General features: G+C 39.2%; 1 protein-coding gene across 1 annotated transcript; it reads right to left on the bottom strand.

The window, feature by feature from the left end:
• Positions 1-7,775: 7,775 nt before the first annotated feature.
• LOC131236926 (AP-1 complex subunit sigma-1) lies at positions 7,776-16,811 on the bottom strand. The gene is made up of 7 exons (XM_058234461.1): positions 16,686-16,811; positions 9,117-9,203; positions 8,550-8,641; positions 8,351-8,459; positions 8,230-8,265; positions 8,056-8,142; positions 7,776-7,977 (listed from the first exon to the last, which is right to left on the bottom strand). The coding sequence occupies exons 1-7, from the start codon at positions 16,686-16,688 to the stop codon at positions 7,906-7,908; spliced, it is 486 nt and encodes a 161-aa protein (XP_058090444.1). The 5' UTR covers positions 16,689-16,811; the 3' UTR covers positions 7,776-7,905.
• Positions 16,812-17,117: the final 306 nt, after the last annotated feature.

The following is a 17,117-nucleotide window of genomic DNA, read 5'->3' as shown; positions in this document are numbered from 1 at the left end:
GCATCATACCTGGATGCATGCTAAACCATCAGCTAATCGTACGTCAAGGTCCTTGCTAGACCGCCATCCTCGTTTGATTTTTCTTCTCCACATAATACCTTTGGGCCCTCTTCCAACCACCCCTTCTTGATATGGAGACCCAGACGAAGGGAAAAAATAAATATCAGCTTGATCCAAAACTTTTTGGCCCCCAAAACGTTTTTAATGGTCAACATTCATTCAACACTGTTTCCTGTAATGTGATCCACTTGAGATTGTGATATACCTCAATTTTTTTCTTACATACCATAAAATGATCTATAAAAATAGATGAATGGTATGGATGAAACACATACATCATGGTGGGGCCCATGGAGCACCGACCACTAACCATTGCCTGGTGGCAGGGAGAGTAGCCAATCCGTTTCCATGGCGGAGGTCAGGCTATTCATCATTGGCCCGGGCCTAGCTTGACTCAGACACCATACATAGATTTCAAGCTCAAGTCCAGACCTGGCGCCAAGTTTAGTTGCCCAAGCCGTGGCCCTTCAAGGCCAGGTCAACCGGGCTGGGTCGGGTAACTTGGTCCATTGCCACCCCCTCTTGATACCCAGTCAGGTTGGGTTGACTCGAAGACTCTACTCGACTTGATATTTAATATTTAAACTAAAAACTTAATTATCATAATAATAGAGATTTAAAATATATGTGAATATAAAATATGAAACTTTGAATATGAAACAAGTGCTTGGTCAGCTGGTTGAGGAATCGGTTCAAGTCATGCCAAGTCAGTTTGACTCGTATTTGACTCAGTAGGCAAGACAACTGAACAAGTCAAGCTGAGTCTGAACCGAGTCCAGCTCCTCAGCGAGTTTCACTGTGACTTGGCTCGATATCTGGTCGAGTCAAGTTGACTCAGCCAAGTCTTGAGTCAAGTCACCGAGTTTTAGAACTATGACAAGAATTAGAGGTGTACACAAGTCAAACCGAGTCGAGCTTGGCACAGCTCGACTTGGCTCGGTCCTCAAGCCTGACTGGCCAGCTCAGCTCGGTTTGGTCAATAGCTCGGGCTAGTTCGAGCCAAAATCGAGTTGAGTTCGCCTCTGCGGCATTTTCACAAACACATGGACTGCATCTCAAATTCTCATTGTTTGTAAAACATCAGCAGCGGTTTTTACAGGTATTTTATCAAACACCTTGTAGGCAGCATGAAAATCAAGAAAAAAAGGGTATTTGTTTCACATACATACCTTCCTTGCCACTAGCCGACACTTGGTTGGGTCATTTCATCAAACAGTTGGTGAGCAACATCAATATCAAAGTAACCAAGTCACCGAACTAGTTCGATCCGAGTCTGATTCGAGCTGGGTTCGATCCGAGCCAAGTCGAGCTCGGCCAAGCTCGAACTCAGTTTGAAATTTTTTCGAGCTAAAAAAATCACCTCGACTCAGCTCGAACTCAGTTTCAAACCGAGTCGAGTCAAGCGAGCTAACCGAGCTAACTCTGCTTGTGTACAGCCCTAACAGGAATATCTAAGATCTACCATCAGAACACTAATCAGCCATCTTCAAAAAGTACTGTTAGTAAAAAGTTTTAAAGATAACTTTCACTCCAAAACCCAATTTTCAAAACACCCTTTGGATACAAAAGATGGCATGTTGGTATGACCACATGAGGCAAGTGCACATCAGAGCTGTTGGGAAAAAAAACCTGTCTTATAAGATCAAAGTGAAAGCAATGCTCCAAGGCAAGAGTCAAGCCCATGACCCTAGGGGGGCCGTTTGGATCATATATAAGTTACTTAAGATAAGCTACTTATGCCTTACGTAGCTTATCTTGATTTCTACTTATTAAACTGAAGTGATCAAGTAACTTTACATAAAAAAGTTACTTATAATTGATCATAAACCAAACTTATCTCAGATAAGTTATCTACTGCTGCAAGTAGAAAAAGTAACTTATTTAGTGGTATCCAAGCAGGCCCTAGATATACCATTTCTCTTCAGTTGGAAAAAATAAAAGAAAGATGGGCTTCCACAAACCCTTTCTACAGCCTGCCATACCTGGAAACTGGAAGAATAAGATACTGGAACAGCAACATTACAGCTTTTACGGGCGTGTTCGTATGCATGGAAACCATTTTGTAGATATGGGAAACACAGACATCATATTTGCAAAGAAATGAAAAGCTGTGTTTTTTTCAGGAAAGGTATATTAAGCACTAAGAAAAGCTGTGTATTCCATAAGGAAATCTATGTTTGGTTTGAAGTGCACCTTTCCATGAATTCACAAGAAACAGTGGGGAAAATGACATCCACCATTGAAACCTTCCTAAGGCCCACAAAGATGTTTATTTGTCATCCAACCTGTTCATGAGGTCACACAGACATGGATGAAGGAAAAACACAAATATCAGCTTGATCCAAAATTTTTGGGGTCCCCAAGAAATTTTCAATGGTATTTGTTCAATTCACATTGTTCCTGTGGTGTGGTCCACTTGAGATCTGGATATACTTCAATTTTGGGCTCATGCACTGAAATGAGATAGAAAAATGGATGGACAGAGTGGATAAGACACATACGTCACGGTGGCCCCCACGAAGTTTACTCAGTACACAATCTGCTTCCTCTATTACAACCTGCACCATGTCCTTTTGGCATTCACCTTGACCTTCTAAAACCTTCAACTTGTACCAACTCCGTCATAATCGGCACAATTTTTGGTCTCCATTGCACATGACCAAACCATCAAAAAGTATACTCTCTCCTCTATTACCTATTCATGCTACTCCTGAATTCCTTCAAATGCATTCATTTCTAATTATGTCCTTCCTAGTCTTGCCATTCATCCATCTCAGCATTCTCATTTTAGCTACACATCCTATGGACATGTTGTTCCTTAATTGCCCAACATTCTATCCCATAAAGCATGGCTGATCTTATAACCATCCTATAAAATTTCCCATTCAATTTGAGTGGTACACAACGATCACGTAAAACTCTAAAGGCACATCTCCTGATTTCTTCCCTGCCACTTGAATCCTATGGATAACATCCTTCTCAATCTACACTTCCATGAATAATCAACCCAAGATATCAAAAGTGGTCATTTTGGCAACTTCTTGCTTAGCAATATTCACTAATTCCTCATTTTAACTCCTATTGTTATTAAAATTGCACTCCATATACTCTGTTTTAGTTCGACTAATTTTATATCCTTCAAATTCTAAAGCCACCTCTTCATAAATCTAGCTTTGTGTTTATACTTTATACCTACCTTAGCCATGTCATCTGGAAACAATACACCATGAGATCTCTTCCTACAAATGCCTAGTTAACTCATCCATAACTAATGAAAAAAGGTACGCACTCAATGCCGACCCTTGGAACAAGCCTACAGTAATTGGAAACTCACTTGTCTCTCCACTTGTAGTCCTCACATTTGTTACTACTGCCTCATGCATATCCTTAATCAAGTCAATATATCATCCTGAAACTCTTTTATCTCCCAACACCCATCAAATTAACCCTCTAGGGACCTTATCATAAGCTCTCTCTTGGTCAATAACGACCATGTGGAGATCCTCTCACTATATTTCTCCATCAATTGTCTAAGTAGGAAAATAGCATAAGTGGCAAACCTCCCTAGCATGAAACCAAACCGATTTTCTAATAAATTTGTCTCATACCCTAGGTCTTTTTGCAATCACTCTTTCACAAAGTTTTATAGTATGACTCATAAGTTTAATCCCACAACAGATAGTCATAGTACAGCTTTGTATGTCTCCTTTATTCTTATAAATAGGTACGATGCTTTTCCTCCATTCGTATAGCACTCTTTGAGATAGATATGGACTAATTAAGTGGTCTGATTGGAATGTGGGACCCACATATCAAACCGGGTTAGATGGCCTTAATTAATGACCACTTAGACTATGAAGTCTGCTAGTCCAATCCAGTGTTCATAGTATCACATCGTTACATGCATAATTTGGCCGGGGATGTGGAAACATGTATCGATGACTGAGGGACATGGTGTGTCGTAAAGGCCGTTACGAGGCCGTAAAGGCCGTTACGTAAAGGTAACAGTGGCAACCGATACCCGTTATGGGGTCGTAAAAGTCTTAAAGGCCGTTACGGATAAAATGACCTGTAAAGGCCGTTACAGCCCCCATAACGGCTCGTTACAGGGCCGATACAGATTTTTCGGGTTTTTTGCAATAGGAAAAAAAAGAGACCGTAACAGCCGTTACAGGGGCTGTAACGGCCATTACAGCCCGTATCGTAAAGGTAACAATAGTGGCTGTTACGGCCACCATTACCGTTATGGAATACCTTGCTGAGGGAACATTGAGGAAACATGCAGAAAATGGTGGAAATTTCTCAATGAGATTTCAAGAGATGCTAAAATACACATATTTGCATTATTAGGAATCAAATAATTGCAAAAAAGACGAATACGTAATAAGTTTCCCGTTAATAGAGGCCTAAAATCATGTAATGCTGACCCTAGAAAACATTGGGAAACATAAGGTGTGTTTGATTTTCCGGTGAAATGGTAAATGCAGTGTAAAAAAGTAATGATTACTTTCCCTTACATTTACTACTTACCTGATTTGACATGAAAACCAAGAATATTACAAAATATCTGTGGGTCCCACTGTGATGCATTTCGCTTATCTACACCGTTCATCCATTATTCCAGTTGAATTCATAGCATGAATAAAAAATTGAGGCATATCCAATACTCAATTGGATCACGTCATATAAAAAAGGGAATCGAATACTTACCGTTAAAAACTTTGTAGGGCCACTGTTTCTTTTGGCGTGGGCCACTTGAGTGTTGTATCCGCTTCATTTTTTGTCTCATGCTCCAAAATATTGTAATAAAACAGACGGACGGAATGGATATATCATTCGCATTACCTTGCAGTTCAAAAATTAAAATTACATCTTTTGAACCAATTTCACAGGCACAAATTCCCATGAATTTTCAAACGCAGGGAAATTGAAATAATTACTATTTCCCAGGTATTTCCCATTTCTTTGAAAAACAAACAGGCCCATAGGGAAAATAGTGGAATTTTTCAATGATACTTCAGTAGATGCCTGTGGTAGTCAAACTACGCGCAAGCTTTGCTAACTCCCCCTTCTCAACCCGTATCTCACATATTTGTATATTTACGAATCAAATAATAGCAAAAAAAAAGAAGCATATTTGCATATTTAAGAATAGATAATAAGTTTCTCTTTAATGGGAGCCTAAAAGCATGTATCATTGACTCAGGGAAACATTGGGAAAACATGGGGAAAATGTAGATCCATCCATCCATGCATGCCCATAGATACATACAAACACACATGCATGATCCATCAATCCATCCAACCATTCATGCATGTATATATACATACACACATATGTATGATGACACACACATATATACACACATGCATGATCCATCCATGCATGGACAAACACATATATACATACATTCATCCATCCAAGCAACCATCAATACATAAATACATGCATACATCCATGATCCATTCATCCATGCATGCATACATATACACAGATAAAAACGTGCATTTCATCATACAACCATGCACCTATAATAAAAATAAAATGGATTTTTTTAAAAAATATATATTTAGCGATATCGATATATTGGCGATACATTGGCAATATTATCGAAATGTCAATAATACATTGGTAATACAAGCGACACCTAGAATTAACACAATCGAAAACATTGGCAATACATTGGTGATACTCAATGTGTTCCGTATCCGTTACGATACACCCATAAAGGCCGATACGTATAGGTAATGGCCGTGACCATTACGCGATACAGAAGTGAAATGGGGTTGTTGGTTTTTTGGGACTGTATTGGCCGTTACAATGGCCGTAAAGCCCGTTACGGGCCATAATAACTGTTACCCCCACAACGGTCGAAAAACGGCCACTTTTTTCCCTATTTAAATCCATTTTTCTCCTTATTTTTTTCTCACTTTTCTCATTCAAAAAACTCTTATATATCATTTTACAACAGATTTCAACCACTCTTACTATAATTTTTAATATTAAAACCATAGATTGAAGTAATTTGAGAAAATAGAAGCTCCAATGACCTTTTTTTCAAAAGATTGAAAAAGTAGTATTTATACTTTTTTCTAGTTCTAATGCTTGATTATGATGTATAAACATTAGATATATATTAATAATGTTCACGAATTCACTAGACAACTCGATACACACACTCACCAAAGAGTGGACCATTACACTACCATAAACATGTTTTTTAAAAAATGAATACACATTTGGAATTTTTACATTATTTTGAATTTTCTAGATATTTTTTTAGAATTTTTCGGGCAAAAGAAAATTTTCAACCGTTACGGGAGTCGTATCGGCCGTTACAGCCAATACCCTTATCAATAATAATGGTGACCGTTACGGCCACCGTTACCGATACAGAATACCTTGGTGATACTCAGTGATGTATTGGTGATATATCGACCGATACTTGGAATTTCTGATAGTACGTGTCATCGGTATCACCGAGTTGGCAATAACAATAATATCAGTGATATTAATATTATTGGTAATATTGTCGATACTCAGAACATTGGTCCAATCGTACACCTCCATAAGGCCCATATGCAAATGGTCAGACACCGTTAAGAGGGTTTGTGCAAACAGTACATATGCTTCATGTGTAGAAAGGTCCAGATAAATTGGATTCCTTGCCTAGTTTCCTAGTTGGATGGGAACTCATTATTCATTTCTCTTATTTAAGCAGTCTTTAATAGCAAGTAGCGCTGTACAACTATTAATGTCGACCAATGGGAAACCAGCAAAGAATATTCTAGGGTTTTCTTTCTATATTTGTCCTACATGTACTTGTAGCCTATATAAAGGCAAGAGGTCTGAACATATGAATGATGACGCTTGAATACCTCAAATATTGATTGGACAGAAATTGCCTTCTTTTTAGTTTCCTGCTATCTGCTTCCATCCAAGGAGAGCGATTCTTCTAGAATCTAGAGTTGCAATGCCTCTAGAATCCAGATCCCTTTTAGGGCTTTCCTTGTGGTCTGATTGCATATATTTATCCTCTTTCGTTTTATTTTATGTCATCTTCTACTGCAAGTGAAGACATTATCAATTGAGTGGCATGATCTTAGAGGATTTACTCGTAGTTTAGAAGCCCAAAAACTTGAAGCAACTCAATGCTCAGATAAGTTGGATTGACTCGAAGACTCGACTCAACTCCACTCAATATTAAATTATTGTAAATTGAAAATATTAGGAATGTAAATAGATGTTTAAGATAGTTAAATATAGTATATATAATATAGAAATATAGTATAAATAATATAGAAATGTGATCCAAAACAGCAATAGTCCCAAGTACCTTACTGTTTAAGCTTGTTGCTTTCCTTGATTGATGTTTGGGGTTCGAATCCTTGTACCTACATTGTTATGTTTAATAAAATCCACTGAGTTAGTTCCAGTCACAATGAGTCATGTCAAGTGGACCAAGTCAATGAGCCATTGAGTCGTGCATATATCCTTCTTCTTCTTCTTTTTTATAGGAAAGCTAGGCTCAAGCCCAAGACCTCAAAAGTTGAAACACAAGCTTCTATTTAATTCCTTTGAATTCTGCTACATCAGTTGATGTAAAGTGGGCCGATGGTCAAACCTTCAACAAGTGAAAATGAGAACCTGACCCCAATAACTGGGACAAGGCTATGATGAAAACAATAATGATGATGATGGATGAGACAAATCATTGGAGACGTTATCAATCTCATAAAAAATTAAAAAAATTCATGCACCCATCCATTTATGCAAGGGAGGTCAAGAACTAATACAAACAACATGACAAACCCATAGAACCAAAGACTAAATTTCAACATACACTATTTTGTGGCCTGTGCAATGATATTGCTTATAGAACTAGCCTCCTCTTTTGCGGTCTCCACCAACGAGTCCTGCGATCCGAAACCATCTCCAAATCAGTCAATGGTGCCACACAAATCAAAGATACTCCACAACGGAGACAAGAATACCTGCGCAGCTATGAGTCGTGCCACAGTTTTCTTGCTTGATTCTTGAAGTTCACCAGCAATCAGGAGCTCATCTAGTATATAGTATGCCTGTTAATTGAAAATCCAAAGAAGATTAATAAAAGGAAATTGTTTGTGCAGAGATGAGATTCGGACAAACAAGGTTCGACAAACTACCTTGTGAAAATTGAAGATCAAATCCAACTCACAGACCTGAAAAGGAATGGTGGAGAAGGATGTAAATTTATGTGGATGTTGTTTTAATTTGAAATATATAATTGATGGTCAGATGGCTCACACTGCCAAAATAACGGTCTAGAATCTCAACGAAATGGTGAATAATTTCAAGGATCTCCAGTTCATTGTCATCCTGGTCAATGCACATACAAAAGTAGAGGCTGGCATATCTGCAAATGGTTTTCACAGAACAAATTCAGTTCTGTCAGCAAGAAAGCTGAATGGGTTTCCATTGTAGCATCATCTATATGTCAAATTACCTTTTATATACAACTTTGTATCCCCTCCACTCGACGAAATTACAGAGCTTTGGACCCCGGGTGAGAATCACTCCACTGAGCTCTCGGAGTACCTATGCAAGACAATTGATGCAGAGGATCAGCAGATACACAGTAAAATTTAAGCAACATGACAAACTGCAATAATAATTCTCAAAAGTGAGGCCTTCCAATCCCACACGTAGCCCATGCTTTTTCAGCCATCCATTTGTCTCATACACTGGCCCACCTGATGATTAGACTGCCTGCTTCTTAGGCCAGCCCACATGACTAACAACTCAGATGCTACAGAAAACATAGGCCAGCTTTGTACATGTGGCAGAATGAAGAGAGGATAGTGTGGTACATACTCGTGGAGTTCTCCTTTCTTTTCTTTTTTGGGGAACACATGCATGTGGAGTTAAAAGGTTATTTTGAAGATCCAATAAATTACTCACAGAATCAATGGCAAGTGGCAAGAATGCTCAGTCAAGCCAGTTAGTGCCAAACAAAGACACAGAACAAATCTGCAAGGAGGTACAATAGAATATCATAAATAGCTCTGTGTACCTTGGATCTTTCCTTCTGCGTATAAGGAGAATACCATTTTGTCAACCTCACTTTTCCTTGCCGGCTAATAAGAAGAACAAAGTGAATCTGGAAAAAGGGCAGAAGCACAAGCCAAGAATTGCAATATGAGGCATGAAAACAGCTTCAAATGTGTCCGAGTCTTAAATACGCATATGATAAAGGCAGATAATCATTAGTCACTGGCACCACTTAATAGCACCATTTTATATTAGGATCGCATATCACAAACTCCCAGCAATTTCTCATGGTATCAACGTGTCGAAAGGGATCGCTCTATCTGTATCTGTATCTTTGATCATGGATTATGCAATGCTGTGACCCCGCTCCCAGTATCCATGTCCATGAGAAATTAGTGATGCAATCGGCCCACATCCCACATGTGCACGCTCCACACGTGTGTACAAGAAAAAAACCACATTCCCTTTTTAGCCTATCACTACTTTTCTTTTCTTTCAAATCTCTACATTAGGAAATTTCTTTTTTCTTTCATATCTTTATAATAAGCAAGAAGTAATTTTAGATTTTCTTATTTAAGTACTTTCTTATTTAGGTGCTTTCTTAATTACAGTGCTTTTTTATTTAGGTAGTTTTCTATTTTCTCATATCTTGGCTAGCTAGGAATTCTATTTTTAGATTTCATAGCTTTTATTACAGATTGTAAGGACTGATTATAAATAAGGCCAATGGCCTATGAAATAAGAGAAGTTGATTGATATTTTCTTTGAGTAATTCGCATATTTCCCTACGATAGTTATTGAAAGGTGGGGAAAGTGATCTCCAGTTTAAGACTAAAGGACTATTGAGCTTGCTCATAGTCTTGCATTCGCAATCTCTAGCATTCGGCTAGAGGATTGTTGGGTCCTTTCCCACAATCTCTTTCTTCTTTTCTTTGATCTATTTGCTTCCCCTTTCGGGTTTTACGTTAAATTAGTATCAAAGCTAGTTTTTCTCTTGAGAAACTTTAAAACGGTATTTTTCTCATCTCAATCCTTCATATTCCATTTTCTTTCTTTCCTTTTTCCCATCCCAAATCACCCTAGCCTACCCTATACCCAACCTTTCGAAAACCTTTCCCATTTACTACATTAAAATTTATAAATAAATAAATAAAAGAGAGGGGAAAAAAAAAAAAAAAAACACTTCTCGCATGCTTTTCAAAAGCCTGAAGTCTTATGCACAGTAGAAGAGGGACGATTTACACTCCTAGGATGGCTACGCAACCTCAAGATGGGACTATCTCAACTTTGCAACAAGTGGTCGATTTGATCACGAAGCAGTAAAGATGATCTAGAGACCCATTCCATGGTCAGAATGAATGCTTTGAAATGAAGTATTACTGTTTTCGAAGATGCCAGCAGCGCAATCAATCCAGACCGCTAGACCTCTATGGATGGCCTTGAAGGAGAATTGGAGTCTAGGACTATTGACTCTAAGGCATCTTGGCCGGAATGGCAATCTCCAAGAAGAAGAATATGAGCCTGACTATGGGGCCCAACAACATCGCTATGTGCAACTGGGAGCAGGGACATGAACAACCCCTGACGTGATCATCTAATTTAACCCGAAGGAATAAGGAATATTCGCACTTCGGATCCCACTAAGCATATCAAGATTGACATTCCAAATTACGATGGTAATTTGGATCCCAAGGTGTTTAATGACTAGCTAAAATCAATGGAGCGATATTTTCATTTGTATGAAATGGAAGAAGTTGTCATGTTACGTTTCCTTGGCCTAAAACTTAAGGACGCAGCTCAAAACTGGTGGTACGCCATCGAAGAAGATTTGCAACGATGTGGCCTTCATCCCATAAGCAATTGAGAGGAAATGACGGCAAGATTGAAGCAAAGGTTTCTGCCGATAGATTATGAGACGACTTCTTTCCCAAAGCTCCTCGCACTTCGATAGGATAATTTGACCATGGAGGAGTACACACAACGTTATTATGACTTAGTTATTCACAGTCGCCTAATTGAAACCGAAAGACAACAAGTGGCGCATTATTACAATGGGCTATGGTTTGAGATTCAAAGAGAACTGGCGACCGTTCGGCTCAATAAGCGTAGACGAAGCGTATCGAATAGCCTAAAAAATACTGGAGCAGAAGGTGGTGATAAGGCGCAGTAGCCCTCAAGGTGGGGGGGCTATGCATCCACCCGCCCCACTGCTAGTGGCTCCAATTCGCATCTACAACCATTCGTGCCCCACACTAACTTGCCTCGGGATTACAAAATTAGTCAGAACTCTACCTCAAATCATCTTCCCTGAACAGTGATACAAAGGAAAAGTCCGTTACAACAACACAGGAGAGATCGACCAACACTTGATTTAAGTGTGGCGGTCATGGACATTATGTGACAGTGTCCCTTTCACAATCTCCAATTTTGCGAGGCAATAAACTTCATTGCAAACCAAGTAGAAGATGAACATGAAAACGATCCAAAAGATGACGAGCAGGACCTTGAGGAAGGCCTAGATGTCCTTAATGAAAACAAGTTATCATTGGTGATCAGAAGGATTCTGACAGCACCAAAAGAGGAGGCCCAAGAAGACTAGTTGAGAACTAATATTTTTCGTACACGAGTATCGTGTGGTGAAAAGGTTGTCAAGGTCATTATTGACGAGGCGTAGCATGAACGTGGCCCCACAAAGCATAGTGGACAAGTTGAAATTGAAACCACAAATGCATCCCAAGTCATATAAGATTGTGGGTGAATGACGCATTCATTCATGTGACTAAGATGTGCTTAGTAAACTTCTCTCTAGGTCATTACAAAAAATCGCGTTGGTGTGACATAATTCCAATGAATGTCACACATATATTACTGGGGCACCCGTGGGTATACGACAAGGATGTAACTCATAAGAGTCACAAGAACACATATAACTTTATGTATAAAGGAAAACACATTACTCTTAACCCTATGAAGGATGATAAATCTGAAGAGGCAAAGCAAACTTCCACAATGTTGAGTATGGTCCGATCCATGGAGGAGAGTCATGAACAGGGAATCATGTATGCTCTGGTAGGATGCAACATCAATCCAGTTGGTAATGTTGTTATTCAACCACCTGAGATTCAAGACATTCTATCCCAATTTCAAGATTTGATCCTTGATGAACTACCAAGTAAGCTTCCACCTATGCACGACATTTAGCATGCGATTGATTTGGTACTCGGAGCGCTATTACCAAACATTCCAACATAACGAATGAACCTGACAGAGCATGTAGAACTCCATCAACGGGTGGAGGAATTGCTAACAAAGGGTTTCATTCGTGATAACCTCAGCTCATGTGTCGTGTAAGCGTTGTTGACACCAAAGAAGAATGACAACTGGCAAATGTGTGTTAATAGTCTCACCATCAACAAGATAACAGTGAAGTACTATTTTCTTATTCCACGCCTAGATGACATGTTGGACATGTTGGCAAATGCTTCAATCTTTTCGAAGATTTATTTGTGAAACAAGTATCACTAGATAAGAATTCGTGCTATAGATGAATGGAAAACTACTTTCAAGACAAAGGATGGATTGTATGAATGGCAAGTCGTGTGATTTGGCTTGACGAACACACCCAGTACGTTTATGTCGGTGATAACACAAATTCTATGGCCATTCATTGGTAAGTTTGTTGTCGTATACTTCAGCGATATCCTCATCACTTCGGTGATATCCTCATCTACAGCCGTTCACGAGAAGATCATTTGGACCATCTTTGCCAAGTGATGAGAGTATTATGCCACGAGAAACTCTCCATCAATTTGAAGAAGTGTTCCTTCATGAGTTCTAGCATGGTTTTTCTAGGGTTCGTCATTTCTGCATAAGGCGTGAAGGATGATTCTAAAAAGATAAAGGCCATTGTTGAATGGCCTACTCCCATAAACATTCATGAAGTTAACAGTTTTCACGGGCATGCAACATTTTATCGAAGGTTTATTCAGAACTTTAGTTCCATCATCGCGCCCATTACTGAATGTATGAAGTCCAGTCCAATTGAGTGGACTAAAGTAGCAATAAAGGCATTTCAAGAAATCAAGCAAAAAATGACAAAAGCTCTAGTTCTTAGACTTTTTTATTTTGAAAAGGTGTTCAAAGTTGGCTGTAATGCAACCCACATTGGCATAAGAGGTGTCCTCAGCCAGGAAAGACATACGGTAGCCTTTTTCAATGAAAAACTCAATGAGGCACAAATGAAGTATTCTACGTACGATGTGAAGTTTTATGCTATTGTATAAGCTCTGAAGCATTGGTGTCAATACCTCATTCATCGGGAGTTTATGCTCTATTCTGATCACGAGGCATTACGTTATTTGAATTCTCAGAAAAAGTTGAGTGCTAAGCATGCTAAGTGGAGTGCTTATCTTCAAGAGTTCACATTCAACCTAAAACATCATGCTGACATTCAAAATAAGGTAGCAGACGCCCTTAGTCGGAAATCACAGCTATTGTCCACCTTATCAGTTTCTGTTGTTGGGTTTGAAGAACTTAAAAGAGACTATACCAAAGATGATGATTTTAGAAAGGTATTTTCAACACTCATTTCCGGCGCAGGCGCCAAGTATCTAAGATTTAGCTTGCACGATTGGTTCTTATGATATAATATGATATGAGGTCGTGTCTTCCAAAGAGTTCCTTATAGGAGCTTGTTATACGTAAACCTCATTCATGTGGCTTCGGTGGTCACTTTGGTATCGATAAAACAATAGCTCTAGTCGAGAACTGTTTCTACTGGCCATGTTTGAAGAAATATATCGGGATTGTTGTTCGCCAATGTCAAACGTGCTGGCTAGATAAAGGTAGCAAGAAAAATATTGGTCTTTATATGCCATTACCTATGCCAGATACACCATGGGAAGACATCAGTATGGATTTTGTCTTGGAATTGCCTAAGACTCAACGTGGCTATGACTCTATTTATGTTGTGGTTGACAGGTTCTCGAAGATGGTTCATTTTATCCCTTATAAGAAGACGTTAGACGCCATGCACATTGCCAATGTTTTCTTTAAAGAAGTGGTTTGTCTACATGGTATTCCCAAAACGATTGTATATGATTGTGATGTCAAGTTTATGAGCCACTACTGGCGCACCTTGTGGTCTAAGATAGGAACTAAGTTGAAGTTCCCAAGTGCTTATCATCCGCAAACATGTGGGCATCAGACTGAAGTCGTCAATTGTAGTCTTGGGAATCTACTTCAATGTCTGGTTGGTGATTATATCAGCCCAAGGGACATCATGTTACTACAAGCTGAGTTTGCTTATAACAGTTTTGTGAACCGCACTACGAGATTCTGTGATGAGTATACGCCCGTGGCAACCTATCGATTTAGTCCAACTTCCTTGTGCAACTCGATCGAGCTAGGATGCTGACAACATGTTAAGGAGATACATGAAGAAGTTAGGCGAAACATCACCCTTAGTAATGAAAATTAGAAGGGACATGCAAACATTCGACAACGTTCTGAATAATTCTAAAAAGGAAATAAGAGTCATGGTGCAACTTAAGCTTGAGCGGTTTCCAATAGGCTCTAATACAAAGCTCCACTCCAGAAAAGCAAGTCCTTACCATATTTTGAAGAAGCTAGGTGATAATGCATATCTAATCAAGCTTCCACCCGAAATGAAGATCAGTCCCATTTTTAAGGTGGAAGACTTATAGTTTATCTTAGACATCATGCAAACGAGAGCATAGAAGAACAGGCTATCCAAACACCTAAGGAACCACGCCAGCTCGAAGAAATCATTGAAGACATGTTTGATAATCAAATAGTCTCCACACACCAAAGAGGGTATGGTATCAGAAGTTTCTTGTCAAATGGAAGGGCCAACCAAGATCCGACAGCACGTGGATTTCAGCAGATGATTTCAAGAGCATTAACCCAGAACTTTATGAGTACATTGCCATTAACTCGACGGAGCCGAGTTTTTCCAAGCCGGGAGGAATTGATGCAATTGGCCTACATCCCACACTTGTGTATAAGAAAAGGACCACTTTCTCCTTTTAGCTCATCACTACTTTCATTTTCTTTCAAATCTCTACATTAAGAATTTTTTTTTTTCTTTCATATCTTTTTATTAGGCAAGAAGTAATTTTAGATTTTCTTATTTAAGTACTTTCTTATTTAGATAGTTTCCTATTTTCTCATATCTTAGCTAGCTAGGAATTCTATTTTTAGATTGCATAGCTTTTATTACATATTGTAGTGATTGATTATAAATAAGGCGTGTGGCCTATGGAATAAGAGAAGTTGATTGATATTTTCTTTGAGTAATTCTCATATTTCTCTACATTAGTTATTGAAGGGGGATAAGTAATCTCTAGTTCATGACTAGAGGACTATTGAGCTTGCTCATAGTCTTGCATTCGCGGTCTCTAGTGTTTGGCTAGAGGATTGTTGGGTCCTTTCCCACAATCTCTTTCTTCCTTTCTTTGATCTATTTGCTTACCCCTTTCGGGGTTTACATAAATTAAAGAGCCTGATTAGGGTGGCAAATGAGCAGGTTGGGGTGAGCAAAATCAAAACTTCAACCAGAACCGAGGGCAACAGTACCAAACCAACCAGTTCAAGTTATAGGCCAAATCCAACCCAGGCATGGCCCATTTGCCACCCTAACTCTGATGCATTGTGATGGTTAGTGTCTGAATGCACCCAATCGAGGGTTTGACATATCGTCCCGTACCAGTACATACTGCACGATTTGTACCGGGGATTGTCCAGGATCGATACAGATGCAAAGGCCTGATACAAGGCCAATACAGGGCGATACAACTCTGCACGGTCGTTAACTATTTGATACTCAAAAACCAATTTGCAAACCATGACCTAGTCTGTATTCAAGACAAGTGGGACCCAGGATTCGACGATCCAGACAATCTATTTGATGGGCCCATTATGAGGAATGCCCCAAATATCCTCCAGTTCTTAATATCATAGCCATCGAATCTTTGACCTTTTTTTCCAGACCACGCGTTATTTCTACTTAACCATCTAATTGAAGGCTGCTGATCGGAAGTTAAACATGTTACAAACAAGCAGCAGTATCGAGATCCCCATCCACGGTGGGCCCAATCAGATCAGTTGCTTGAATCACAGAACCTTTGGGCCCCACCTGTACAAACTGGCACATCAGGACACTACAATTCCCCCTCGCGTTCCATATACGGGTGTCACAGATCCAATCCAACCAGCGAATTCTCTAAAAACTCAACTATTATTAAATTTCTTGAAGAAAGTAGATGCACTCAATCATAGATCTTGTAAGACATAAATGTCAAAAAAAAAAAAAAAATCGCCAGATATTTCTGAGTAAAACCACAGATTTCCAAGCTCTTGATCTAAATAGAAATCCAAAATAGTCAAAGTCCTTTAAAAACAAAATAACAACCGAATTTCCAACCAGATCTGAACTTATCAATATAAAAAATACAGGAAAAAAAAAAAAAGAAGAAGAAGCAAGGATACAAAAATCGAAATTGCAGATCTTATCATGAAAACAGAATCCGGAAATAAACAGGTAGAAATCGGAAGGGATCGAAAAACGTACCATTGCTACCGGACTCTCTCTCTCTCTCTCTCTCCGCAAAAATACGAGCAGAAAACGAAACGGTTCTGTGCGGATGCAAGACACTTCTAAAACCTCATTGTATAAGACAATGGCCCAACAATATATTTTTCGATCGAGCAACTTGTTCGGCCCACGGGCCCACCTTTTGGTGAGCGTAGCCTTTCATGTGGCCAGGGCCCATCGTGAATGGAGGATACCCAAAGCATTGAACAGCGGATGATCGTAACCGTTCAATCCACACTTCCTTAAAAATGTAGACTGTAGTCGTTCATTAGCAAAACTGAATTTGGATGGGTACGATCATCTGATAGTAGAAACCCTGGAGAATGGCCTACCTTCTGACGGGACAGGTGGGTCCACTTTAGACAGAAACAAGCCCAGCTCCAGCAAAAGTAAGTCATTGGGCTTAAA

This window comes from Magnolia sinica, chromosome 2, assembly GCF_029962835.1.
Source record: "Magnolia sinica isolate HGM2019 chromosome 2, MsV1, whole genome shotgun sequence".
Taxonomy (NCBI): Eukaryota; Viridiplantae; Streptophyta; class Magnoliopsida; order Magnoliales; family Magnoliaceae; genus Magnolia; species Magnolia sinica.
Note: the sequence above shows the minus strand (reverse complement) of the source record. Positions and strands in the feature narration are given on the sequence as shown.